Source organism: Cuculus canorus, chromosome 5 (assembly GCF_017976375.1).
Source record: "Cuculus canorus isolate bCucCan1 chromosome 5, bCucCan1.pri, whole genome shotgun sequence".
Taxonomy (NCBI): domain Eukaryota; kingdom Metazoa; phylum Chordata; class Aves; order Cuculiformes; family Cuculidae; genus Cuculus; species Cuculus canorus.
Genome location: NC_071405.1, coordinates 68,563,117 through 68,588,719, shown reverse-complemented (window position 1 = coordinate 68,588,719; position 25,603 = coordinate 68,563,117). Strand labels below are relative to the sequence as shown.

General features: G+C 46.6%; 1 protein-coding gene across 1 annotated transcript; it reads right to left on the bottom strand.

The window, feature by feature from the left end:
- Positions 1-997: 997 nt before the first annotated feature.
- Positions 998-25,460, bottom strand: KNL1 (kinetochore scaffold 1). Its single transcript, XM_054068722.1, has 26 exons — positions 25,042-25,460; positions 23,682-23,736; positions 23,309-23,348; positions 23,022-23,081; positions 22,780-22,841; positions 22,260-22,315; positions 21,750-21,789; positions 20,656-20,693; positions 20,007-20,059; positions 14,164-19,227; positions 13,566-13,710; positions 12,550-12,617; positions 12,326-12,424; positions 11,198-11,313; positions 9,844-9,934; positions 8,729-8,845; positions 8,038-8,125; positions 6,375-6,437; positions 5,922-5,961; positions 5,703-5,804; positions 5,172-5,272; positions 4,402-4,470; positions 4,159-4,268; positions 3,512-3,630; positions 2,179-2,301; positions 998-2,065 (listed from the first exon to the last, which is right to left on the bottom strand). Exons 2-26 carry the CDS (start codon positions 23,714-23,716, stop codon positions 1,960-1,962), a joined length of 7,005 nt encoding a protein of 2,334 aa, XP_053924697.1. The 5' UTR covers positions 23,717-23,736; positions 25,042-25,460; the 3' UTR covers positions 998-1,959.
- Positions 25,461-25,603: the final 143 nt, after the last annotated feature.

Genomic DNA, 25,603 nt, shown 5'->3' with positions numbered 1-25,603 from the left:
AAGAGATTTCCCACTTCCATGCACACAGATAAATGTTCCTAGGATTCTCATGCATATTCTGTTACTTTCCAAGGTCTGAATTTAATGTTACGAAACTTCACAACGGTCACAACTCTCGCTGATCTGGAGCTTTGGCTCCAGTCCTGCCTGACCGTGCACTGGAGATGGGAAGAAGCTCCAGTGAGGATCACAGAAGAGACTTTGTTAGCACAGATCTTGCTGAACACAAGATGTTATGGTCTCCAAGGAATGAACAATGTCTGGGAAAGAAACTGAAAGAAAACATGCTATAAAAAAACCTGATCTCAGAGGCACGTTCTATCTCACTTTCAAAACCCGCAATGGCGTAATGTTTTGATCTTTTAAGTCCTGAGCCCTGGGAGAGTTAAAAGAAGTGTCACATACAAATATAAATTAAACACAAACCTGGAATGGCTTGATTCCTGCCGAACCCCCTTTTCCTGCTGCAAATGCCTGGCTTTGCTTTGTTTCAGCTGCTCCGTTGATTCACTGTCCAGAGCATGATAATAAACCAGTAAAAACTCCCTTCAGTCTTCACTCTGCTGGTCAGAATGGCCTTTGGAAACTGAAATGAATCCAGATTGAATAGCCAAGTGATAGATGGAACACTCCAGAGGTGTTCAATGCCAGGTTGGATGGAGCTTGGAGCCCCTGATCCAGTGGGAGGTGTCCCTGCCTATGGCAGGGGGTGGGACTGGGTGGGATTCAAGGTCCTTCCCAACCCAACCCATTCTATATTTCTATGATTTGCATTTTAGATGCTGTTTCCTCATTAAAAAAGCGGAAGCTGGGCCATGGAAAGCTGACACGAGGAGAAAAACTACAAGTTCAAATTGCAAGCCCTCACAAAGAGCTAACAAAGTAATTGCAACAGCAGCAGGAAGACTCCTAGTTCTGAGTTTAAACAGAGCAGTGTGAAGAACACCAATAATTCAAATGTTTAATGAATGTCCACCTTCCAAACAGAAGGAAAATGTGTAAAAAGACAAAAAAATATAAACACAAACACACAAAAACCTATTAAAACTCAACATATTTTACAGAGATCAAAGATTTGCCTCTGCCTATGGGAGGGAGAGACGAGAGATGGTGGACACACCTGCATGTGACCTCGAGTTGGGTCAGCTCGGTCTACGAATGTACAGGACATTTACAAACGCCTCCCAGGCCGCGCCAACACCACAGACACCTCCTAGAGCTAAACAGCTTGGCCTCCTCACTAAAGTCCTAACGCATCACAACCTCAAACAATGTGCTGGAACTGAGAAAGGGATCGTACGGGACAAAGGCACTGAATGTCAGAACAGGCTGGTTGGAGAGGATCCCAGACAGAACCCGATGACCTGGAGTCCATCACACTGTGGAGTCTACGGAACAGGGATTCTCATCTTTGGAAGAAAAGTATTGCTGGCTTCTCACCTGGTTAATTATGGCAGGGTGTTCGGTTAATTGGAAGCAGGATTGTAAGTTTGCGTGAATTGGGAGGGTTCCAGGGAACAGATAAAAATCAAACGTGATGTGATCTGTTCTAACGCCATGATGTAGAGAAGTGAGGAGAGCGAAAGCAAATTCCAGCCACGTTAACGTAGGAAGTGCTTCTCGTTTTAAACAAGAGCTCTGTGAATCAACCCCAAACAAAATCAACATGCTACATCAGAATATCCATACCAGGAAAGATAAGGAGGCCAAGACCACTGGTGACTGGAAGACGACAAGAGGCAGATTAGAAGGATAAGACCTAAGATACTCCTCCTCCTCCTCCTCTTCAGAGCCCTCTGCTTGTGGCCAAACATCCTGGATAGCAACCAGTTCTTGGACAAGGTCACCGAGGAGCCAACGGCTTTCCCTTTCTGGTGAGAAACAGCTTGAATTCTCGCAAGACTAAACTCAAATAACATCCGATGCGATTTCTTTGGTCCTGCAGGTGGATCCAGTGGATCATCGGGGATCCTGCAGCAGGGTCTGATGGATTGAGCTGACTATTCTTCGCAGGTAGTGGTGCCCAGTCGGAACATCGGCGAGCACAGCAGAGACCTCCTCCTCCCTGGGAAAGGCAGAATTACCACACGTGTATTTGAGAGGATGCGGAGCAGCCAATTCCCCATCCCCAACTTGGAAACTGAAGTTGTATGGAGTGATTCTTTCTGTTTCACTCACCCAATATTCCCAATCCGTTTCTGGACAGCAAAAGGCAGCGAGGCAGATGGGTAGCTGGCAGAGAGGGACAGCGTCACCTCGAACTTTGCAAACACCGTGGAGGAGGAGAACAAAAGCTTCACCCTGCAAGGGAAATAAACACAAAAGTGAACATAAAACATTCTAATGTATCACTGCTGCCTCAAATCAGTGTCCAGAGTGAAAACAAGCACTGTAATTGATGCAATAGTAACTTTTAAAGGGTTCCAGTATGTAGAACTTCAGAAATAAGGGTAAAAGAACCTCTTTTAGGGGAAAATATAAAGTAAAAATCAAAACTCTGTTTTCTAGTCAACACAAAATATTCCCAGGTAGCTCAAGTGTTCTGGAGTTCCAAGTAGGACTGATTCCAATTCCAGAATTCTAAGATTATTTCATGAATCCAATCCTATTTAAATCAGGCCAAATTTCAGCACATGGCTCTTGTCTGTGGCAACGTGCACTGCTTCGTTAAGAACCCATCGGTAGCAGGAGAAGGGAATGGAGCTGGGGAAGGGCCTCATCACTCTCTGCAGCTCCCGGAAAGGAGGTTGTGGTGAGGTGGGTGCTGGGCTCTTCTCCCAAGTAACAAGGGATGGGATGAAAGGAAATGACCTCAAATTACACCAGGGAAGATTCAGATTGGATATCAGGACAAAATACTTCACAGAAAGTGTTTTCAGGCCCTGGCAGAGGCTGCCCAGGGCGGTGGTGGAGTCCCTATCCCTGGAGGGGTTTAAAAGCCAGGTTGCTCAAGGATCTCATTCAGTAGTGGACAGGGACAGTTGGGCTTGATCTCAAAGGTCTTTCCCAACTGAACGATTCTATAATCCCAAGCTGAAGTATTTATCTTGTTCCACCGGGACACACCACAAAATTGGGAAGTTGTATGGGAAAATGAAAACTGAAAAAAATAAACTAAGGTTGAAGTGCATTCATCTTTCAGTGATTCTGCTTGGCTGAAGCAAACAGAAGATTAAAAGCAATGAAGCACAAAGCTGCAGGTGAGCTCTGGGCTCTGCTTCCTTTGCTTTGCTGCATTCCGGCCTCAAGTTTTAAGTCAGACAAGTAAATGGGAACAGCGAGGAAGGAGAGTTAATGTCATAGTATGGAAGGTGGCTGAACCCAAGAGCAGTTTAATTTCAATACCTCTGGGTATTAGAGTGCAATTGCATTAAAATAAATTAAGATTGTTGTTAAAATTGTTGCATAAAATCTAAATTTCAAGCAAACTTGACTGACAATATTGTATTGTTTTGTTCCTCATTATGCAGTGACACTTTCTGAGGGCTTGGACTCCACCTGAGTTACTCACTTGGTGTCATCGATATCCGTTTTCAGAAGGTTAAATTTTCCACCCCATCTCTCCAGAAATTCAATCTCCTCTCCCAGGGTCCTGCAATGGCTCACCACCAAGGAGACGTCGTGAAGAACCTAAGTGGGCAAGCAGAAAGCAATCACCCGGGCCCTCAGGCTGGTAAACTGTGCCACGCTTAAAAATGCAGTTTATTTTAGAAAGTACACAAAACTCGAGTAGTTTAACTGCTCTCTCAGGTTGGATGTGGAAATGAAACTGTACAAGCATAACAGATGCACATTCTTTGCCCTAATTTCTCCCTTCCCCTCTGCTGACAGGCGTACACGGACGCAGGAACACCAAGCCTGGCTTGGTGATCCACAGCAGGAATTCGTTAGGCAGCAGAGGGGTATGCAGCTCTATTCTCTTAATCTCTACTAGCAGGAAAAATGGTATTTTAAGAAATCCCTCAGATGTTAACACAGCAAACAAAGAGGAAACCATGGGGTTTAGGCCTCTTGCCTTCAGGAACAGGTACCACCCCTCGCACCTGAGACAGATTTTTGTTTGCATCGATGAAGCATCCATTCAGATGCTTTCCTCTCAGTATAAGCCCCACTCTCTGTGACAGAAGAGATTAAATTTCCTCCCAGAGCCTCCCTTACCTGGGGCAGGTACTGCAGCATGGGACACTTCTCCTGCCAGCACCCCTGACTTTCAATAAACTGGAAGATGAGTCTTTGGACCAAACAGGAGGAGGGTGGAGCTTCTTCCTCTGTAACACAAAAGGAAAACACATTGCCAGAAAGTTTTTAGAAGCTAAAGCATGAGCAGATAAAGCCCAAATCTACAGAAATCTTCCCAAGAACATCAGGGCAGCTACTTTGAAGCCACTGGTAAAACCTTACCATCCAAGAGGGATTCAAAGCTCAGGCTAACTATATTTCTGGAAGGATCTTCACCAAAAGTGTCACCGTCTGGGAAGGAAAAGGAATAAAAAATAGACAGTAGTTATTTCCATATTAGTTCTGGAGTCACAGCTCTTCCTTTCCAGAAAGGGAGTGTCCAGAGGAGACCACAAAGTTGGTCAGGGGTTTAGAGGGGAAGCCATAGGAGGAGTGGATGAATCCACTTGGTCTGTTCAGCCTGGAGAAGAGGAGACTGAGTGGAGATTTCATTGCAGTTTAGTGCTCCCTCACACAGGGAGGAGGAGCTGGTGCTGAGCTATTTTCTCTGGACCCCAGGGAATGGCAGGAAGATGACAGGGGAGGATTACGTTGGACATTAGGAGAAGGCCCTTCCCCCAGAGGGTGGTGAAGCACTGGAACAGCTCCCAGGGAAGCGGTTGCGGTGCCAAGCCTGACAACATTCCAGAAGCGTTTGGCCAAACAGCCCCCCAGTGTGAGTGTTGGGGTGTCCTGTGCAGGGACAGGAGCTGGACTCAGTGATCCTTCTGAGTCTCTTCCAGCTCAGGATGTTATATGATTCTATGATTACGTTCTTTTCTGATTATTCATAGATAGCACCGATAAACACATCCAGAAGTGCCTCTCAGCTCACAGGCTCCCACTATAGTATGGTTTCTGTTTCCTTCTAGCAGACACTTTAGATGTCTATCAGGTAACTATTTCACCTTTCAAGTTCAGAAAAAGGATAGCTACCAGCTGTGCGCTTTTACCTATTGGAGGTCCAAACACAACTGTGAGTTCAATTGAGTCGTAAAGAAAAGTGAAGACTGCCTGCTGTTCGCTCCATTCTATGATCTCCCACTCGGTGAAGCTAAAAAGGGGAAAAAAAGACACCATCACCCTAAATTCCAACCAACACAGCTACCTGAAGGACAAAGAGCAGGGGCTTGAGTGTATACACAGATATTACCATATAATTACCAAAGCAATTTCCACTTCCCAATAGAATGTAAGAATCTGTTGGGAATGCAAGCATAAAACTACTCATTTCACATAAATCATTCATTTTGGAATTGAGGAGAGTTGGATTTAAAAAGACTGAACGCAGTGTCACTGCAAAGTTGTTGACAGAACAGCAGTGCATCACACACGGAAGCTCACCAAGGCTTTATTGCTTATCTGCGAAGAGATGGGCATCCAAAAGCTTCCCAAATCAAACAAGGAAAACCAACCGCAGAAACAGTTACATACGAATGCCCCAGAAGTAGCTGGTAAAAATAAAACCTGAGTCTTTTCCTTACTTATAGCTCTCCAAGAGGTCCCGGTATCTTTTTTCTTCCTCCCTTAGCTGGTCCATCTCAGCAAGCATTTGCTCATTCTGAGTCTCCAGATCCAACAGCTCTCTGCAAAGACAAACCAACCCCATGGAATGAAGCACACTGGTTAAAGCACCACCAACCCTCCAAAACCAGAATGAACGCGTGTTGTTTAAGGTATGCAGATCCTCTCTGACCCCTCACCTTTGGAGTTCCTCTTCTTCGGCTTCGAGGATTTTCAATTCTGAGAGAAAAGGAAAGAAGTGATGAGAGAAAAGAGCAAAGCAAGCCCTAACCTGCTGCACATTCACTGCTCTTAGCAATATGAAAGGTCTCAGGTTGATGGCTGTTCCTCCTGCCTGGATACAGATACGTGGTCAGAAAAGGCTGGTAAATATTGAACAATTAAAGTGCTGAATACGATAGCCAGCACACACTCTTCAAGTCACACTGTACGGAGTTCTAAACCCCATTTTGCCAAGGAAAAGCAGTCCTTTTCATAATTTAACATGTATGTCATTAGCTACATCCAATGTGGAAATGAAAGGCACAGTGTTCGCATCCACATCACAGTTAATAAATCAGGGTGGCGGTTGAGTACCGCCCTCCCCAGAATTTAAAAGACAACTCCAAAGTGCATTCGGCCGCTGCTGTTACCTTTCTTCAGGTTTTTCCCTTCAGTCATTCCAGCACTGCAGTCTGCTTCCCAGTCGTCGGAATCTGTGGGAAAGAAGAATCAGGCCTGCAGAACGCCCAGAGTCAACGCTGAGATCCTATTTCATTTGCCTGTGGGTTCTGTAAGTCTTAGTATTATAAATTGAACTAAAAAACATACAAAAAGCTGGAAAAGCATCTACGAAAAACCTCAAAAACTAACAGACAAGAAGGAAACGCCTTTTATTGCATTGTTTCAAAACTACTGCTGGGCAATTTGGAAGAGGTTGCTCAGGGCAGTGGTGGAATCACTGTCCCTGGAGGGGTTCAAAACGTCTGGATGTGGCACTATGGGACATGGTTTAGTCAGCATAAAGGGGTTGGGCTGACGGTTGGACTGGATGAGCCGAGACGGCTTTTCCAACCTTAACAAGTCTATGATTCTATGATTTGATTTCTACTTACAGCACTGGAAGGAAACGCAGTTGGAAGAAGTGAAAATACCCAGAGCATTGTGATGCAGCAATGCCAATCACTGATTACAGAATAACAGAATCACTAGGTTGGAAAAGACCTCCAGCATCATTGAGTCCAAGCATTCCCCTCAACCACTAAACCATGTCCCTGAGCATCTCATCCACCTGTCACCAGGTGGGCAACCTCTGCCAGTGCCCGGTGACCCTTTCTGTGAAAATTTTTTTTCTGATGTCCAGCCTGACCCTCCCCTGGTGGAGCTTCAGGCCATTCCCCCTTGTCCTGTCCTCTGTCACTTGGGAGAAGAGCTCAGCTCCCTCCTCTCCACAACCCCTTTTCAGGTAGTTGTAGAGAGCAATAAGGTCTCCCCTCAGCCTCCTCTTCTCAAGGCTAAACAACCCCAGGTCCCTCAGCCACTCCTCGTAAGACTTGTTCTCCAGCCTCCTCACCAGCTTTGTTGCTCTTCTCTGGACACTCCAGAGCATCAACATCCTTCTTGTGGTGAGGGGCCCAGAACTGAATACAGGATTCAAGGTGCGGCCTCACCAGTGCTAAGTCCAGGGCGAGAATCCCCTCCCTGGCCCTGCTGATCACGCTGTTTCTGATCCAAGCCAAGATGCCATTGGCCTTCTTGGCCCCCTGGGCACACTGCTGGCTCATGTTCAGTCACTGTCAACCAACACCCCTACAGCAGCACGAGTTTTAAAGCACCAAGTTAGGATGCTGAAATAGTACAGACCTGGAGCACAAAGCTCAGGTTCGCCTGCCTGCAGGCTGGCTGGCAGGTTTTGCAGCTGTTGTGAGCTGCGTGCTGCCAGCACTATGCCGTTATCACTAGATTTACCCAGCTTAGTTCCATGTTCATAGGCTACAGAAGAAATTTGTTATGGCTCAGGTGGGGAGGCCCTGGCCCAGGTTGCCCAGAGCAGTGGCGGCTGCCCCATCCCTGGAGGGGTTCAAGGCCAGGTTGGATGGGGCTTGGAGCCCCTGATCCAGTGGGAGGTGTTCCTGCCCATGGCAGGGGGTGGGACTAGGTGGGCTTTAAGGTCCCTTCCCACCCAAACCATTCCATGATTCCATGATTTTGGTGCAGATATGCTCCTACTCTTCACGTGATGTTAAAGTGATTCCCACAAGACAGGTTTGCAGACACAAATGAAAGCATTTAGGTCACCGCTTTGGAAACACATACCTGACTCCAGAGCAGCCAGGCAACTCTCTGCCTCCTCGATCAATTCATCCAGCTTCTCCATTCTGGACTTCAGCTTTTCATGTTGTTCCTGCGATGAGAAAATTGTACTCAAGTCAATGACACGTTTTAAGAAGCTGAATTGTCTGCTGGGCCCACCACGAGGGTCTTTGCTTGCCAAGAAACTAAAGAGGTGGATATAACCCATCACTGAATGAAGAGGCAGCCTGACAAACATTGAGGCAGTAGCGGCGTGGGAGAAAGTACTAAATACTGAACAAAGCATCTTCCTAATCACTTTTCTGACGAAGGGATGAGAGAAGACACGGAAATAAATTCATTCAGTGGTGTCTGCCCCATCCCTGGAGGTGTCCAAGGCCAGGTTGAAGGGGGCTTGGAGCCCCTGATCCAGTGGGAGGTGTCCCTGCCATGGGGTGGGACTGGATGGGCTTTGGGTCCCTTCCAACCCAAACTATTCCAGGATTCTAAGGTTCCTACAGTGTAAGTGCAAGAAAGTCAATGTCTCAATGTGGTTTATATTTGCGTATAAATAAAAGGAAACTACTTTTATAGGAAGGAAACTTTGGAGCAAATGCACGCTTCACACAATAATTGCTCCTACCCTTGACAGGCGAAGACAGATGAAATATGGTAGAGGTTCCTTTTTTACCTCTGCAGCCTGGTGGCACGTTACCTGTGCGCTCTGCAGCAATTTGCTGTACAACGTTGCCTTTTCATTGTGCGCCAAGATCTTGCTCTCCTTGGTGAAATAGGATTTCATTTTGTTCAGTTCTACTCCAAAATTCTTGAGCTGCAACGAATGGAAAAGACAGAATAGGAAGTGAATGGGAATATGCAACAAAAGACTGGTCCATCCATCAACTCTTCTGCCTCTTTCTCCCTTCTCTGCTCCTCCCAGCATCCCATTCCCTAGCAGCAGTGTTACACCACACCTGCAAATCCGATCAGTTTTAAACCTGGACAATCCCTGTTGATTCAAGCACAGTCGCCTCCTAAATTAATTGGTTTTCTTTGCAAAGACACAGCAAGACTTTACTCAAAGCACCTTCATGAAGCACATCAGACATCTCTCACCCCACTCGTCTGAGAAGTGTTTGCGTTAGAAAGGACTGCAGAGCCCACCCAGTCCCACCCCCTGCCATGGGCAGGGACACCTCCCACTGGATCAGGGGCTCCGAGCCCCATCCAACCTGGCCTGGAACCCCTCCAGGGATGGGGCAGCCACCACTGCTCTGGGCAACCTGGGCCAGGGCCTCCCCACCTGAACAGCAAAACAGTTCTCCCTAAGATATCATCTCAATCTCCCCTCTTGCAGATCAAATTCATTCCTCCTCGTCCCATCCCTGCCTTCTCTGATCCAGAGCCCATCCCCAGCTTTCCTGGAGCCCCTATCAGCATTGGAACCTGCTCCAAGGGCTCCCTGCAGCCTTCTTTTCTCCACGGTGAACAATCCCAACTCTCTCAGCTTGGCCTCATATGGGAGGTGCTCCAGCTCTCGGATCATCTCCTCTGGACCCACTGCAACAGCTCCATGTCCTCCCTGTGCTGAGGACTCCAGAACTGAACGCAGGACTTTCCCTTTGATACATTTTAAAGGGGAAATACCCTTGCATTCTTCTGACGTGTTGGAAGCTCTCATAGCAGTTTTCCATTCAGAAGATATTTTGCTGTGTATCACCTATCTTCCTACTGTTATTCTGTGTCCATTCTGGTTTATTATATTTGAATACATAAATTAACCTTACTGCTTTGTTATGTACGAAACATTATCTTTCCACGCCTTATTACCTCTTCATCAGAGCAGGTCCGCATCACTTCCCACAAACTCCTGTTCACATTCACCAGGAGCTGGTCCTGGATAGTTGTGTACTCTTTTAACCTGAAATGGGGAAAAAAGAAAAGGTTATAAGTCTTGTTGCAACTGTGATGAGCGTGTGAAGAAGCACATTGGCACATACACAATTCATTCCTCTTTTCTAATTAAAACAAGGAAATGGAAATCTCTCTGTTTAGCTGGGTATGACATCTTGGAGAGACCCTTGGACAAGAGGTGGGGAGCTGGAGAGCTAAAGAAATTGAAAGCTGTGCTAATGAGGCTGGGGAAATCTCACTGCTGATTCTGAATTTTGCCATAAAACTTCATTTTGCACAGAAATAAATTGTAAGAGGCACAACGAGTCAGATAGAAGTGGCCTTTGGACAAGAAAATAAACGACGATACCTGTATTTCAATCTAATAAACTCTGGAAAATTGGAACAAACAGACAGCAACCTGTTATGATTCTATATTTCATAATTTCTGATTCAATTTGAAATGTTTTACTCTCTCTTCTGACATGCAGCTGAAACCCTCTAAGATTAATTACCTGAGGAAAATCAACCTTGAATTATGTCCAAATCCATCACTCCTCCCCTAGGAGCTGGTCTAACACTGTCTAAATCTGTAATGAGCCAACGACCAGCAGAAAGTGGATTAACTGTCATTTCTTATTTTCCCCATATCATTAAATCATGGAATGGGTTGGCTTGGAAGGGGCCTCAAAGTCCTTTCAGTTCCACCCCCTGCCATGGGCAGGGACACCTCATCGTGAAGAATTTCTTCCTAATGTCTAATCTAAATCTTCCCCTTTCCAATTTAAAGCCATTTCCCTCATCCTTTCACTACAGACCCTTGTAAAAAGCTCCTCCCCAGCTTTCCTGGAGCCCCTTCCAGCCCTGGAAGTTGTTGTAAGGTCTCCCCATAGCTTTCCCTTCTCCAGGCTGAACAGCCCCAACTCTCCCAGCCTGGCCTCGGACAGGAGCTGATCCAGCCCTCAGATCGTCTCCGTGGCCTCCTCTGCCCTCGCTCCAACAGCTCCGTGTCCTCCCTGTGCTGAGGACTCCAGAGCTGGACATAGGCTCCAGGTGGGTCTCCCAGAGCGGAGCATAGGGGCAGGATCCCCTCCCTCTCTGCTGGTCCCACTGCTCTGGATGCAGTCCAGGACACAGGTGGCTTCTGGGCTGGGAGCGCACATTCCTGGCTCGATATCACACGTTGTCGGTTCACGTATGTAATGTGTTAAGTTTCTCCAGGCCGCTTTACATGCAACCAGGGCTGAAAATTAGATTTACTAATACACTCTGTGACTGAAAACCCACTTACTCCTCTATCTTCTCAGAGAGGGCCTGGCAGTCTTCCTCATAAATACGCAGCTTGGGACGATAAATGTACTGGCTGTAAATGAGGTCTTCTGGTGTTGGCGGTGCACTGATCCCACCCTGTGGAAAGAGAGGGGAGAGCATGAAGGAAAAGAAAAGAAGCAGTGTGTTTTTCCAAGACAGTAAGTCCTATCAGTTCATGTGCAGAAAACAAGGGCCCAGATGCTTTATATCTGCAAATCGGGGCAAATAAACCCTCACAGAGGCAGCCTGAGATACCTCGATGCTGGTTTCCACTATGGACTTGTCCGGTTCGATTCTGACAAAAGTCAGTCATAGAACCTTAGGCAGCTCATCCCGCTTTTTCAACTCATGTTTCCTCCCTTCGGAGCATAGAATTCATCACTACATCTCAAAACCTAGATATGATTGGAAGAGATTAATGTCCTTTTAGATGAAGCCTTGAAAAACATGGTACATTACCCAGGGAACAAGAGTGCTCTGGAATAAACAAGGCAGCCGTGCTTGATTTGGAATCGAAGTTCCTGATTTTTAACAAGTCTGAGCACGTCAAGTAAACACGATTGGGGGATTTCAGCCAGCTGCCTACAGAGCAGAGCACGTAAATAACTGATGTTAATTCCATCCCTTCCAAGAAAGCTGTCAGGGGGTAGTGATGGTATTTGGTTTTTATCAGAGATGAGTCAGTAGTGAATGGTACCAGGGTTTTGTAAGCCCGATGAATATTTAGAGACAGCTCGGTGTGAACAACTGTGTATCGGAAGCATAAACTGAGCAGTAACTAAGAGAGCTCAGCATTTCAAAAAACAACGGAAGAGATTTCAAAGTCAACAAGAGCAGATCACTCTGAAGAGATAGTGTTTCACGAAAAGACTGAAACCCATTCTGGTTTTCAGTACTGAGGGAAAAAGAGAATCAGGCTTGGAGGTGAGTGAGCAAGGCGAGAGGAAGCATGCAGCATCTAACACGCTTGTCAAGGTGGAACCAAGCTCTGGGTGAACGCATCTAAGAGCCCTGAATACAGATCGGTTAGCTGATGGAAATTAAAAAGAGACAAAGGAATCTAATTTAAAGTCAATGATATTATGCGTATCAAAGGGCAGACACTCACATTGGCTGGCACATGGCTATGCCGGGGCTTCTGAATCGGAACATGGACTTGAAGAAGCGTGAAAAACTCTCCGACAGTGATAGTGCCGCTCTGAAATTTCTGTAAAGATGAGGAAAATGTACAGATTAGTGCATTCTTCACGCAAGAACTCTTACTTGTGTACACACGCACAGGTATTTTTCCTGTTAGGAGAAGAAGCTGGCATTGTTTAGCCACTTACGCACCTCCCGCAAGGTGTCTTCACAGATGCTGTCCGTGAGGAGCTGAGACTCGAGTTGACTGCTTGGCTGAACTAGGCAAAAAGAAGGGGATATTACTGAGGTTAATAATACTCTTATGGAAATATGAACCTAAGCTTGTCACCTCCAGAAAAAAAAGCAGTTTTAATGTAGTTTGATTTTTACGTGCATTTCCAGGGCTGAATGAAGGAACTGAGGAAGCAATGGGACACATAAGGAGGACTGGATTAAGAATCTAATTTAAAATACAATAAAATCTGTGTCAGAGTGGTCATGAAATGACTTCTTAAGGGGAGAAAAGCCATATCAAACATACTGACAGATAATAAAACTGAGCAGGAGATTCCAGCCACTCCCCAGAGGGCATCTGCATAGACTGAGACCAAAGAGCCAGTGGCTTTTGAGGTAAAACCATGGCATTTGAGTTCTGAGGCCACAAGGGTCAGTTCTGCACTCAGAGGAAAGAGCTCAGCTTCTGCTGGATGAGGCACGTGCTTTCACATCCATAACTGGAATTGGTTTTGTAATGACAGGGAAGATATTCCTTATTAGATGACTGGCAGATTTCTGCCTCGTTGTTAGGTATCAGCTAATTAGCAAGAGCTCATTAAACCTGGAGACAGAATCTGCTTAGAGAGCATCCCTGTGAGGAGTCTTTTCCAAGAGCACGGCGCTGAGACGTGCAGACTCATTCTAACTGGAACGACCTTAAATCTGCCTTGGGCCAGCAGAGTTCAACCTGAGCCTCCGCTCTGTGACCGCACTGGCCCAACCTGTCCCGGGAAACAAAGTCCTGCTTAAATTCTACTCCTTCTTCCCATCCAAGTTGTCCTCGAAGAGCTCGGACTCAGTCAGAAGGTAAAAGCACTGATTGGGTAGGAAGCTGTGAAACAGGCATTCCAAACCTCTTCCATGTGAAACACAAACCATGGGTGGGCTCGGCTTTGATTCAGCGTAACGAACAAGAGCGCTTGAGACCGTTCCCACAGTGGAAAACTTACTTGTTAATTCTGTGTCAACCTTAACAGAATCCAGGGAGCTGCTGGTGCTGGCATGAGCGGAGTCAGGGCTTTTAGTTGACAGGTTTGGAGGATTTTCGCTTTCACAAACTTCTACTTGGCTTTGGGACACAGCGTCAAAAGCAACCTAATATCAGTGAGTTTGGAAACAATATTAAGAGTTATATGAAACAATAAAAGAAGTCGGTCAGTGGTTTGTTGTAGCTATTTCTTGACATTCAAAGTTGTTTCTACCGATACAAACTTGAGGGTGCTGGGGGAGAAGCTCAACAGGACCCGGCAACATGCGCTCCCAGCCCAGAAACCACCCATGTCCTGGGCTGCATCCAGAGCAGTGGGACCAGCAGGGAGGGAGGGCTGGAGCACCTCCTGCATGAGGACAGGCTGAGAGCTGGGGTTGTTCAGCCTGGAGAAGAGAAGGCTGCGGGGAGACCTTAGAGCAGCTTCCAGGACTGAAAGGGGCTGCAGGATAGCTGGGGAGGGGCTCTGGATCAGGGAGGGCAGGGAGAGGACGAGGGGGAATGGCTTTAAACTAGAAGAGGGAAGATTTAGATTATGTCCTTATGAGCGATGGTCTCACCTGCAAGTCTCGAGGGTCCTTTCCATCCAAGTTTTCATCCCTCTTGAGCTTCTTTGGGCTTTGAACCTTGTCCTCTTGTTCCAAAGCTCGTTTTGTGTTTTTACAAGCTTTCGTCTCTTCCAATTGATTCTTCTCGTTGTGGGAGATGTGGGGTTTGCTTATCTCATTGCAAGCATTTTCGATGAATTCAGAGCTGACTGATTCATTTGAATCCATTTCTTCTAGGCAGATGGGAAGAAATTCATCTGCTATGGACTGAGAAGGGCTGAAATTCTGCCAACGGGGCTTCTTGTTACCTGGCATCTCAGCAGCATTGACACCGACTTCTGAAACTGCTGCCTCAGCTTTGTCTGAAGGTTTGTCACGTGTGTCCTGTACACTAGAGACAGAGGGAGTTCTTCTGCTTGGTAATTTTGGCTGGAAGATACCTAGAGGGACATTTAGTCCTTGATATTTATCGCTCAGTGCCACACCCAAATTTGCATCTACATGAGCAGCTCTGGATTCGAGACACGCATCCTCCTGCTCTTTGGGATAAAATACATTGTTTGGTTCACTTGCAGTGCTTGTTCCCAACCTCAAGGGGTCTCCTGGCTGAGTGGATGAACTGGGCACCGAGTCAGACAAAGCGGTTTCAGAAATGGAGAGAACTATAGATTTCCTTCTCATATTTTTCAGTTTTGAACAAACGTTTAAAATTCCTGATAATTCTGGTGCGAGAGTGGGGTGTGTTTTATCTCTTGGGCTCTTACCAGCTGAGAGCTGCTTGCTTGGTTCCGAGTTTATTTGCAGGTCATTTGGAGGGGTTTCTGCTGCAGCCAACAGCCCCGCAGTTTCCTTCAATCCCTCACTGGGAACTGGACCAAGGCTGGCTCCAGCCACACCTCCATGTGTAGATAAGCCTTTGCATCCAGAGGTATCCTCTTTCAGCATTTGATTTCTCCGAGTAGCGTGCGCATCTGGAGGACCTGCCAAAGGATCCGGTTGCTGGATGGCAAGCGACACGCAGGATTCCACATCACCGCCTTGTTCACTGCAATCTGTAGGCTCATTACTCAGCAGCTTGAAAGATACTCTCTGGGATTGCAGGTTTTCAGGAGGTATTGGATCCTGCTGACTGGTTACAGGGACAGAATCATCCATAGGAAGGTCAAGGTCCTGTGGTGCCTGCACATCCATCTTCTCTTCTGGAAGTGGAAGAGAATAAATGGGATCTGCTGTTGTGTCACTGTGGATCTCAACAGCTCCTTTCTCACTGGGAAATGCTGAGGCTGATGAAGCAGAAGAGGGAACACTGGGCTTATCCTCAGATTCTGTGTGATGTTCTCCATTCAGTTTTTTTGTGTGCAGGGAATCCATTTCCTTGCTGCAAGAAGACAACACTCTAGGCACGTCTGGTTGCCGAATGCTTTGATGTGACCCTTCTTGGTTTTCAAACCCATTCACATTGTTGTTAAGAGCAGTGGTGTGAGATGCAGTTATTTCCATATCGTCTTGGTTGTGGGTGAACACAATGGTTCTGTCAACAAGAAGGGCTGGAGTGGCCCCTCTGTCCTGCACATCCGTCTTCTCACCCAACGCAGCTGCGTGAGTTTTAGTGAGCTCCATATTCTCAGCCAAAGGAAAAACAATGGTTCTGCTACAGGAACCAGCCTTCTGTCCAACCTGCTCAGCCTGGTTTAATCCACCCTCATGGAAGACTTCATTACTTTCATCCAGAGAGGGAGACTCAGTCATTTCCATGTCAGCCTGGTAACTCGTAAACAGAATTGTGGAGGTGAACGGAACGGGCTGGTTGGGTTGCCTGCCTTGCAGGGAATTTCCTTCTGGAGCTGTGTTGTGGGTTTTGGTGATTTCCATATCATCCAGAGCAAACACAGTCATTTCACTGTTTGGCAGCGCCTGCTGTCCAGCCTTGTTATCTGGGACAGAGTGAAGCCCGCCCTCACTTTGCAAGGCCATTTCATGGCCTATCGCGGCTGTGTGGCTCTCTGTGATCTCCATGTCATTATTCTCATCATTCAATGAAAATAATACAGTCCTTTCCCCTGATGGTCCTCTCAAGCTCTTCCTTCCAGTCTTTTTGGCGATGCTAAGCATCTTTTGAGACCCAGCCTCCTCCATAGGTTTATCAAGTGTGACGGCACTGACTCTGCTTATTTCCATATCATTGTTGTGGGTAAAGACACAAGTTTTATCTCCAGATGCTGAGGCTACATCATTGCTTGGACCTCTCTGCTGCAGAATGATTTTGTTGTCGGCTGACACGGTGTGACTCCTGGTGATGTCCATATCAGCATCTGTTGAAAACACCACCGTTTTCTCATCTGCAAAAGGCAAATGTTTTAAACCAGATGTTTTCTTGCCAGCAGCAAAGGAGGACATGTCACACGCAGGCTGCTCCTGACTATTCGTGATCACTACGACCCCTGTTTTTAGGGGCATTGTTTTATTGTCACCTTGAACCAGATATGCAGGAACTGCTTTTCTCTCCGATAAAATAGGATTGATGTTGTGATCAGGAACCACTACCCCACAGCTTCTAGTCAAGTCCATGTTTTCACCAGAAGGAAACACAACTGACTTCTCTAAAAACAGAGGCAATTGGGAACTTCCCTTATGTGGCTCTGACAGATTGGCCGCCAACAGCTCTTGGGCATCTCTGGAGCGCAGGCCATGAACTGAGAGGGGATCTGGAAACCCCTCTTCTGAAGAAACTGTTCTGTCAACTGAAAAATTCCCCTCAGAATCTATGTGAGTTGTCAATACCTTGTGTACTGCCTTCACAGTGTGGGTTGCCTCTTGCCTGTCAGCGCTTTGCCAACCTGCACTTATTCCAAGTTGTTGCTTTCCTTTCATCCCAGAGGGAGCAGGGTCATTACTGGAAAGAAGTGAACCACTCGGAGCCCCAGGAGGAAGAGTTTGCTGCTTTGTGCTCATTTTCAAGTCCCCACACTCTGTTGCTGTGCTCTGACTCGTGATGTCTACGCAAGAACTACCAGGAAACTGGGAGGTCTGGATTTGCAGCTGCTTGGATATCACTTTATTTTGATCTTTACTCTCGTATTTTTGCACCGCATCAACAGGAGCAACATCAAAGGCAACCAGATGAGTACTGGTTATGTCCACGTTTTCATCATCTGCAAACCTGTCCCTTCTGTCATTTGTGCAGGAAACGGAAGTATTTGGAAAGTTTTTTCCCAGCGGCTGAGATGCAACAGCTTTTTGGTTTTGCAGAGATACAAACGAGCGGGTGACAGTGACAGTACTCTCAGGGACATCTCTCTTTTTCTCTGGCAATGCATACAAACTCTTTGTGCCGGAACTTGGACCACTTGTCTGGAAGTTTGTTTTTCCAAGCTTTTGATCAACCATCATCATCTCAAGACCTTTAGCATTCATTTCTCTAGCCTGGCTGCTTTTAGTATTCCCATTGATACCAATCACCTCAAGGTTTTCCTTGTCCATATCTAAAGAATTTGCATCTTCACTGACATCTTTGCTCTGGTTCTTCCTTGGAATTGTGTTACAGTGCATTTGTTTTGCAGTCGTCCCATTGCTTTGGTCATCGATGACAACAGCATGGCATTTTGTTATTTCCATCTCTTCCTGTTCATTTAAAGTGCGTGATGTAGCTCTGTTGTCAAGAAAATGAGGTTTGCAGGTGATGGAGGTGAACACTCCAGGAGGAGATTCATTTTCAGCATCCTTCCCATCATACTTGACAACCCAGGTTTTGGTCAAGTCCATATCTTCTCCAGAGAAGACTAGTGTCTTGTCACCTGGCAGAGACAGAAGGTGAGAGTTGGCTGCTCTGTGCTGAGCTCTCATCTTAGGAGCATTGGTACGCGAATCGAACCCAGCAGCGCTGTGATCACGGGTCACCTTCTCCATTTGCTCATCTGAGCCCGAAGGTGCTTTGAGAGCACTATTTCTATAAGACACAGACGCTTGATTATCTAAAGACATCAGACTCCTTGTAACATCCTCATCACCAAGCGCTGGGTGCCTGTTTTCTGCTAGTGAAGAGTTTGTATTAACTGGCTTTTCAGACGGTTTAGGACATGAAATGCTAATTTCTTTGGTTCTGTCATTACGGATTATGTCAGTGTAATTCCCAGTGATTTCCATGTCATCACACATAGAAAGCATGACAGTTTGATCACCTCGGAAGACGGTCTCCGAACGCACAGAACCCGGGATGGTAGACATTGCTCCAGCCTCCGGTTTAACAGTCCGCACTGCTGTCAGATCCTGTCTGTCTTCAACAGTTACTGGTTTCTTGTTTGTACAAAGCTGAGGGTCTTGCTGAACAGTTAAGAGCTGATTAGGTGCTGTCTTTAATATCAACTTATCCGACTCTGCAGCTGGGAAACTCTTTTTGAAGTTGAGACTTTGATTCCCAACACTAGAGAAGGGAAAAGACATCTTTGCAGTGTGACTTACTGTCATATCCATTCCGTCATCTACAAACGCCTCGGTAACATCAGCATGCAGGAAATGCTCTGGCAGAACATCACAAACACCAGAAAACACCGCTTTAACATCAGACGTCTGGCATTTTGTCATTTCCATCCCATCGTTGTGCCCTCTGAAGACTTTTGTTACATTGCAGGTGTCCAGTGGTTCATGGGAATACACAAATTGTGCCGACGATTGTGCCACGTCTTCTGTGACTTGTGAAGGGTCAAAGAACACGTTCTCCTTCTCAGGCCCCTCAGCAGGAATGGGTGCCTTCTCATTTGAGTTCAAGCTCATCAAAAATTCATTGAAATCTATTTTTTTGACAGTAGTTGCATGTTCCTTCTGTTCCAAAGATGGGTGTGGGCGGTCAGAGAAAAAATGAAATTCTTTGCCCATTTCTGCCTTTCCACTGTTAGAGTTTAACCCCGTCAGAAATGATGTGATATCTATCTTCTCGGTGTTGTCGGCCTGGCTGCTGGCCTGGTTGCGTGCAATCACGGCAGTGTGACTGGCTGTCATATCCATTTCGTTTTCATCTGAGAAGATGAGGGTGGTGTCATGCCTGTTTGTTCTCTGAGTGGCGTTGTCCATGTCGTGCCACTGAAAATCAGACAAAGGGGAGAAACTACAGTTACTGATATGGCAAACAAATAATACAGCGGTTTAGTCTATCTAAAACATACATCAACTAACACAGCCCTAAGGTATAGCTTATCCTTTCATCTTTTTTATTTGATAAAGCAATTATTGATTTCAGTACTCCTGGATAAGCAATGACACAAAGAATCATAGAATCATTTGGTTGGAAATGAGCTTTGAGGGAAGGGGCTGGAGAACAGGGGTTCTGGGAGCAGTGAGGGACCTGAAGCTGTTTGCCTAGATGGTTACCTCATCGCTCTCTGCAGCTCCCAGAAAGGAGGTTGTGGTGAGGTGGGGACTGGGCTCTTCTCCCAAGTGACAGGACAAGAGGAAACGGCCTCAAGTTGCACCAGGACAGGTTTAGATAGGATATCCGGAAACATTTCTTCACAGAAAGGGTTCTCTGGCAGAGGCTGCCCAGAGCTGTGGTGGAGTCCCCAGCCCCGGAGAGGTTTAAAACCAGGCACATGAGGTGCTCAGGGATCCAGGTCAGCAGAGGACAGGGATGGTTGGACTCTCCAAGGTCTTTTCCAACCAAACAATTCTGTGATTCTATGACTACTGCAGAATAACAACTTTCATATTAGAAAAATGCTTCCAAATCTATGAAGAATTTTATGAGAATAGATTTGAGTTTAGGCAACTGAGTTATATTTCTCATCTTTTCTCCACAAATTACTGGAATATATTTGGGACACTGATAGTTTCAGCACCAAAAAAATAAAGAAGGATTCACATACCTCAGTCTGTTGCAAAACTGCCTGGATGGGGGCATGAAGCAAAGTGTTCATCCCTGTCAAAAGAAAAGGAAACACTCCATTTGTTGCACTAGTTTCTTATTATTTTGTGCACCAAGCTGAAGATCCAGGTGCTCCATTTACAAATATGACCGAGTAAGTACAATGCAAACCAAATCTATCCTGAAATGTAGAATCATGGAATGGTTTGTATCAGAAGGGACTTCCAAGCCCATACAGTTCCACCCCCTGCCATGGACAGGGACACCTCCCACTGGATCAGGGGCTCCAAGCCCCATCCAACCTGGCCTGGAACCCCTTCAGGGATGGGGCAGCCACGGCTGCTCTGGGCAACCTGGGCCAGGGCCTCCCCACCCTCAGTGTCAAGAATTTCTTCCTAATGCATAATCTAAATCTTCTCCATTCCAATTTAAAGCCATTATGTATTTGCAGAACTCCCTTCAGCACGTGGAAGAACGACCCATCCCTCTACAATACAGGGATTGTAAACAGCTTTAGGGGAGAATGCCTGTTTCTGCAGTGGCCGTCTTGGTCAGGGCGATTGTTCTAAGTGTCTTTAAATTATTCAAACAGAATGAATAGCTTTCAGTAAAGAGAGTCATTTTGTTATTAAATCTAATTCCAAACTCACCAGTGATCTCGCATGGAACAGCTTCAGGGTCTTCATTTCTACAAAAGGTGGGTGAAGTAAACAGTTTGTTAAGAGATTTCAAACAGAAAGCTTCAGCCATGTACTGAGGAGGCAGGGGATTTCGTGGCATCGCTCATACAGACCAGGCAGCAACACCAGACACCGCTTAAAGTTCTCCAATATATTTGAATTCCAGCTGCAATCTTATTTCCCCACAAGATTCTTTCACCTTAGCTCACCACAAGCCATCGTTCAACACACAGATAGTATTTTAATTCCCCATCAAGTTAATAATGAGAAAAGATTAATTTGTTATTTTTAACTCAGCCTGTCCGCTTTTAGTTCTTTCTTTCTCTGGGAACCGAAGCTGCATTCCTAACGCCCCAAAGCATTCCTCTGTAAAACAAAAAGCTGGATGCAATGCCCAGCTCATGTGGGTTTCTGTCTAACTTTTAATGCCTTCTGCTCTCCACTGCTTTTTTGATTGTGTTTTCAAGATCAAGAAACCTTAGGTAGACCACTGATTTTTACATTTATATATATATATGTGTGTGTGCGCGCGCACACATGTGTTTGTACGTGTTACTGTACTGGGCTGATAATTTAAAAGCAGGAGTTAACCACAGTTGTACATAAGCTGTTCCCTTGCTGGATATTTTAAATGCAAGACATTTCCCTTCACACACAGAAATTATCTAAATCTATTATTTTCCTTACCAGTTCAATTTAATTTTAAGAATCCCATCATCGTGTTTTATCTAGACAACAACAGTGAGGCCAGATCAACACTTTATCTGCCTCTGAGGGACAAAGTTATAGTAAGAAATAGTAAAGACCTTCTCTGTCAGGGCTGGAAAGCAGTAGGTCTCCCCTGGAAACCATTCCCTTGCCGCCAGCTTTGGAAGAAGGCAGTTTCAAGCCATAATGGTTCAAATTTCAGGAACCGCTATCTTTTTGTGAGTGACCAACACAGCTAGACTAAATACGCATCCTGTGTTTCTTTGAGGAGCAATATTTTGATGGCTGCACACCACATGAAGAAAGGTATCTGCAGGACAGAGCTCTGGAGTCATGGGAACTGTTTCCAAACTTACTGATTAAGCAGGACATCATTCCTTGTATCTGCTGCGCACCCTAAAAAGAGCAATAACATCAGAGATTACAATGTGAGACGCAGGATCAAAACATCCAGAAATGAGAGCAAACTGCATGGAAATCAATGTTCTGAAGCTCTCACTCTAGTCGTGCCTTCTGGCAAAACCCCAGAGAAGCAAAGTACTTAGGAATGCATTAGCCTGAAGAGCTGATCTTCAAGGTAAGGATCTGAAGGATCCTTTCTAGGTCACCTCTAAGAGTGATTATGGCATCCTACTCAGCCTCCTCTTGATCGAAATTCCCTAGAATCTGTTCTAGGGGCATGTTGTCTAAAAGAATAATTCCTTTGCTGAGCGACCAGGCCCACATCAGCAGTAACAAACAAGTTTTCAGCCAGCCCGTGAGCATGTTGTTCCTTAGCTGTGAGTGACAGGCCTGACGCTTTAAATTCAGGCTAAAATCTTGTCGTTGACAGTCTGTGATCCTATCAGGAGAGAAAGGAGTTTTACCTGTGCTTTCTTCTTCTGCCCTGTTATTCTTAAGATCTCGCTGGAAGACTCTGCAGCTAAGGAAAAACAAAACAGAACAACCGAGTTTTTGAAAAGCACGAGAACATCAATCGTGAAGCTAATTAAAAAAGGAGTTAACAAGAATCAGCCCTAATTTCAGTCTTTTCCATGTGGTTTGCTCTGAAATGAGATATCGAGAGCCAGAAGCGTGCTGAACTCAACCATATTTTCCAACAGGAAGATGTCATTGTCACACTTAACATGAAAATCACTGAAAAATGTAATGGGAAACAAAACCCCTTTTTTAACGTAGATAAAAAAGAAAATGAACAACGGTTCCTTTAGCGCTCAGAATGAACTCAACATAACAATCAGCAGTCTGCCCTTGCTGAATACTCACAAACGTGTGTGAATGGCAATTTTAGGGGGGGCAGATTCTTACCACACCCTGCAGTTCATGCTAACTTAACTGAAAGTTTAATTAAAGGATGTAGATTCGCACCCTTCAGCTCCCACTTACTTGATGGTGTTCGCAAAACTGACACGGCGAGAGTTCTTCCTACGTTTTTCTACGTTGTTATCCTGGCAACAAAGAACACGACCCTTTGATATCCAAAGAACTGTTCTGATTCCATAAGATACAATAAACGCAGCTTTCATGGAACACAAACCCAAATGAAACGCCAGAGCCCTCAAAATAATAACATGGGAGCAAACTGAATATGTTAAAAGTATCGTCAAGAAAGGCCTTACTAGACTTACCTGCGTCATCTCATTCCCGTTTCCCAGATCATCCAGAGGATTTCGCGGAGCCTTTAAAATCTAAAAGGAAATAAAATAGTTGAGAAGATCAGCTGCAACTACAAGAACCGATTACTCAGCTGGAGAGAGTTTCTAAGAGCCACCAATGCCTCAGTCAATTGTATCAAACCAACAGGGTCTTTGTGGGCTTTGGGAATGCTTCTCTTCCACCATGAGCACAAAATGAGTTCCCCTTCACAGCCTCCCCTCCCAGGGTTCTCATTAGAGAAATGCTGTAAGGTACTCACAGAGGAGAGCCGCTTCCCTTTGATGTGCTCTGTGTTGTCACTGCAGGGGAAAGAGGGAAACAGGTATTAGGGAGTACACTTGAACCAAGACCTATTTCTTGAAAGCACTGCTGGTTTTAAGGTAAATAAACTGATTTCTCCCTTATTTTTACCAATGTGAAATTAAATAAACAAGCTAGCTTGGAATCAATCAGTTACTCCAGCACCAGTCCCCAAATCTAAGCTTCAGAAAACCCAGCCAATTGCCCTCCCGTGCAATAGAGAGCACATTTCATTCCAGAGACACTGTAGAGCATGCAGGGATGAAAAAAAGTTTTACCTCCGAATGATAACATTTACACCACAATAAAACTCTTTGAAGGTTTCAACTTACTTTTCCACATTAGGGTCTGCATAAATCTTCTCCATTTCTGCAGGAGGTGCTTCTCCTATAAAATACAGCACCGAAATCCAAAACCATTAATGATCTCAGTAAGGAAACAGCATCCAACCCCAACAATACCTTCAATGCTGCAAGTTCTCTCTCCATCTTTCTCTATTAACAGGAGCACGCTGAACTTCAAGAGGCCGCTCAAGTCCTCTCGAGTCACATTTATTCCTAGGATCTCATCTCAACCTCCCCTCTTCTAGTTTAAAACCATTACTGCTTGTCCTATTGCTACAGGCCCTGCTAAAAACTTTTTCCCCATCCCTTTTATCAGCCCCCTTTCCATACATGAAGCTGCTCTAAGGTCAGCCTAGAGCCTTCTGTTCTCCAGGCTGAACAACCTCAACTCTCAGCCTGTTCTCACAGCAGAGGTGCTCCAGCCCTCAGGTCATCTCCGTGGCCTCCTCTGGACTTGCTTCAACACTTCTACATCCTTCTTATGTTGAGGACTTGAGAACTCGACCCAGGCTCCAGGTGAGTCTCCCAGAGCGGAGCAGAGGGGCAGGATCCCCTCCCTCCCTGCTGGTCCCACTGCTCTGGATGCAGCCCAGGACACGGGTGGTTTCTGGGCTGCGAGCGCATGCTGCCTGCTCACATGGAGTTTCTCATCCCCCAGTACCCTAAGTCTTCTCCTCAGGGCTGCTCCCAACCTCTTTATCTCCTAATTGTATCCACAGTGAGCATTGTCCTGACCCAGGTGTAGAACCTTGCACTTGGCCTTGTTGAACCTCATGAAGTTTTCACAAGCCCACTTCTTCAGCTTGTCCAGGTCCCTCTGGATGCCATCCCCTTCCCTCCGGGCAGAATCACAGAACGTCCCGATTTGGAAGGGACTCACAAGGATCATTGAGTCCAGCTCATGTCCCTGCACAGAAAACCCCCAAGACTCACACCGTGGCTCTGAGGGCGTTGACCAAATGCTTCTGGAATACTGTCAGGCTTGACACCGCGGCTGCTTCCCTGGGAGCTGTTCCAGTGCTCCACCACCCTCTTGGGGAAAACCCTTCTCCTACTGTGCAACCTAATCCTCCCCTGGCGCATCTTCCTGCCACTCCCTAGGGTCCTGTCACTGGTCACCAGAGAGAAAATTCCCCTCCCTTCTGGATCCACCTCACACCCCTCTGGATCCATCTGCCCCTTCAATTCCTCAGGAGATCCCCCTCACGTTTGCCCCAGATCCCCTCGCAGTGACCTCTCCTCAGGGCCGGTCCCAGCGTCCCTCACTCCTCTTTCCCGCCCCCTCCTCCAGGCTCCCGGCCTGAAGCGGGGAAGCCTCTGATCCCCTCCCGCCTTTGTCCGCCCTTACCCGCAGGATCCGCCGCAAACACGAGCACCAGCCACTGCCCCGGGCCGTCCCGCGACGTCACCGGGTAGTCCCGCCGCTGTCCCGCCGCGTCCCCGGGCAGGGCCCTCCCGGGCAGGGCTGGGGCCGAGCTGCGCCCCCGACGTCGCTTCCCTTTCAAACTCAACCGCCGCGCGCCAAACCGCCCTCCTCACGACAACGTCGCCGCGCTTTACGGCAGCCGTAGCCTCACAGCATGGCGGCCCCCAGGGCTCCGCACAACACACAGTGCACTCCGCGGCGTTCCGTGCAACATGGCGGCCCCCAGGGCTCCGTACAACACAGACCCCTTGGCAGCCCGTTGCTTGCCATAGAGTCAGGGAATCGTCTCGGTGGGAGGAGACCTCCAAGCCCATCCAGTCCCACCCCATGCCATGGGCAGGGACACCTCCCACTGGATCAGGGGCTCCAAGCCCCATCCAACCTGGCCTGGAACCCCTCCAGGGATGGGGCAGCCACCACTGCTCTGGGCAACGGCCTCCCCGCCTGAACAGCAAAACATTTCTCCCTAAGATCTCATCTCAGT

Excerpts from the sequence above, each read along its gene's own strand:
- KNL1 (XM_054068722.1), bottom strand. The coding sequence starts at position 23,716 with ATGGAGAAGATTTATGCAGACCCTAATGTGGAAAA. Across the intron at positions 12,618-13,565 it reads GGTTGACACAGAATTAACAA|TTCAGCCAAGCAGTCAACTC; the intron begins GTAAGTTTTCCA and ends CTTTTTGCCTAG. Across the intron at positions 12,425-12,549 it reads GTGAAGACACCTTGCGGGAG|AAATTTCAGAGCGGCACTAT; the intron begins GTGCGTAAGTGG and ends TCATCTTTACAG.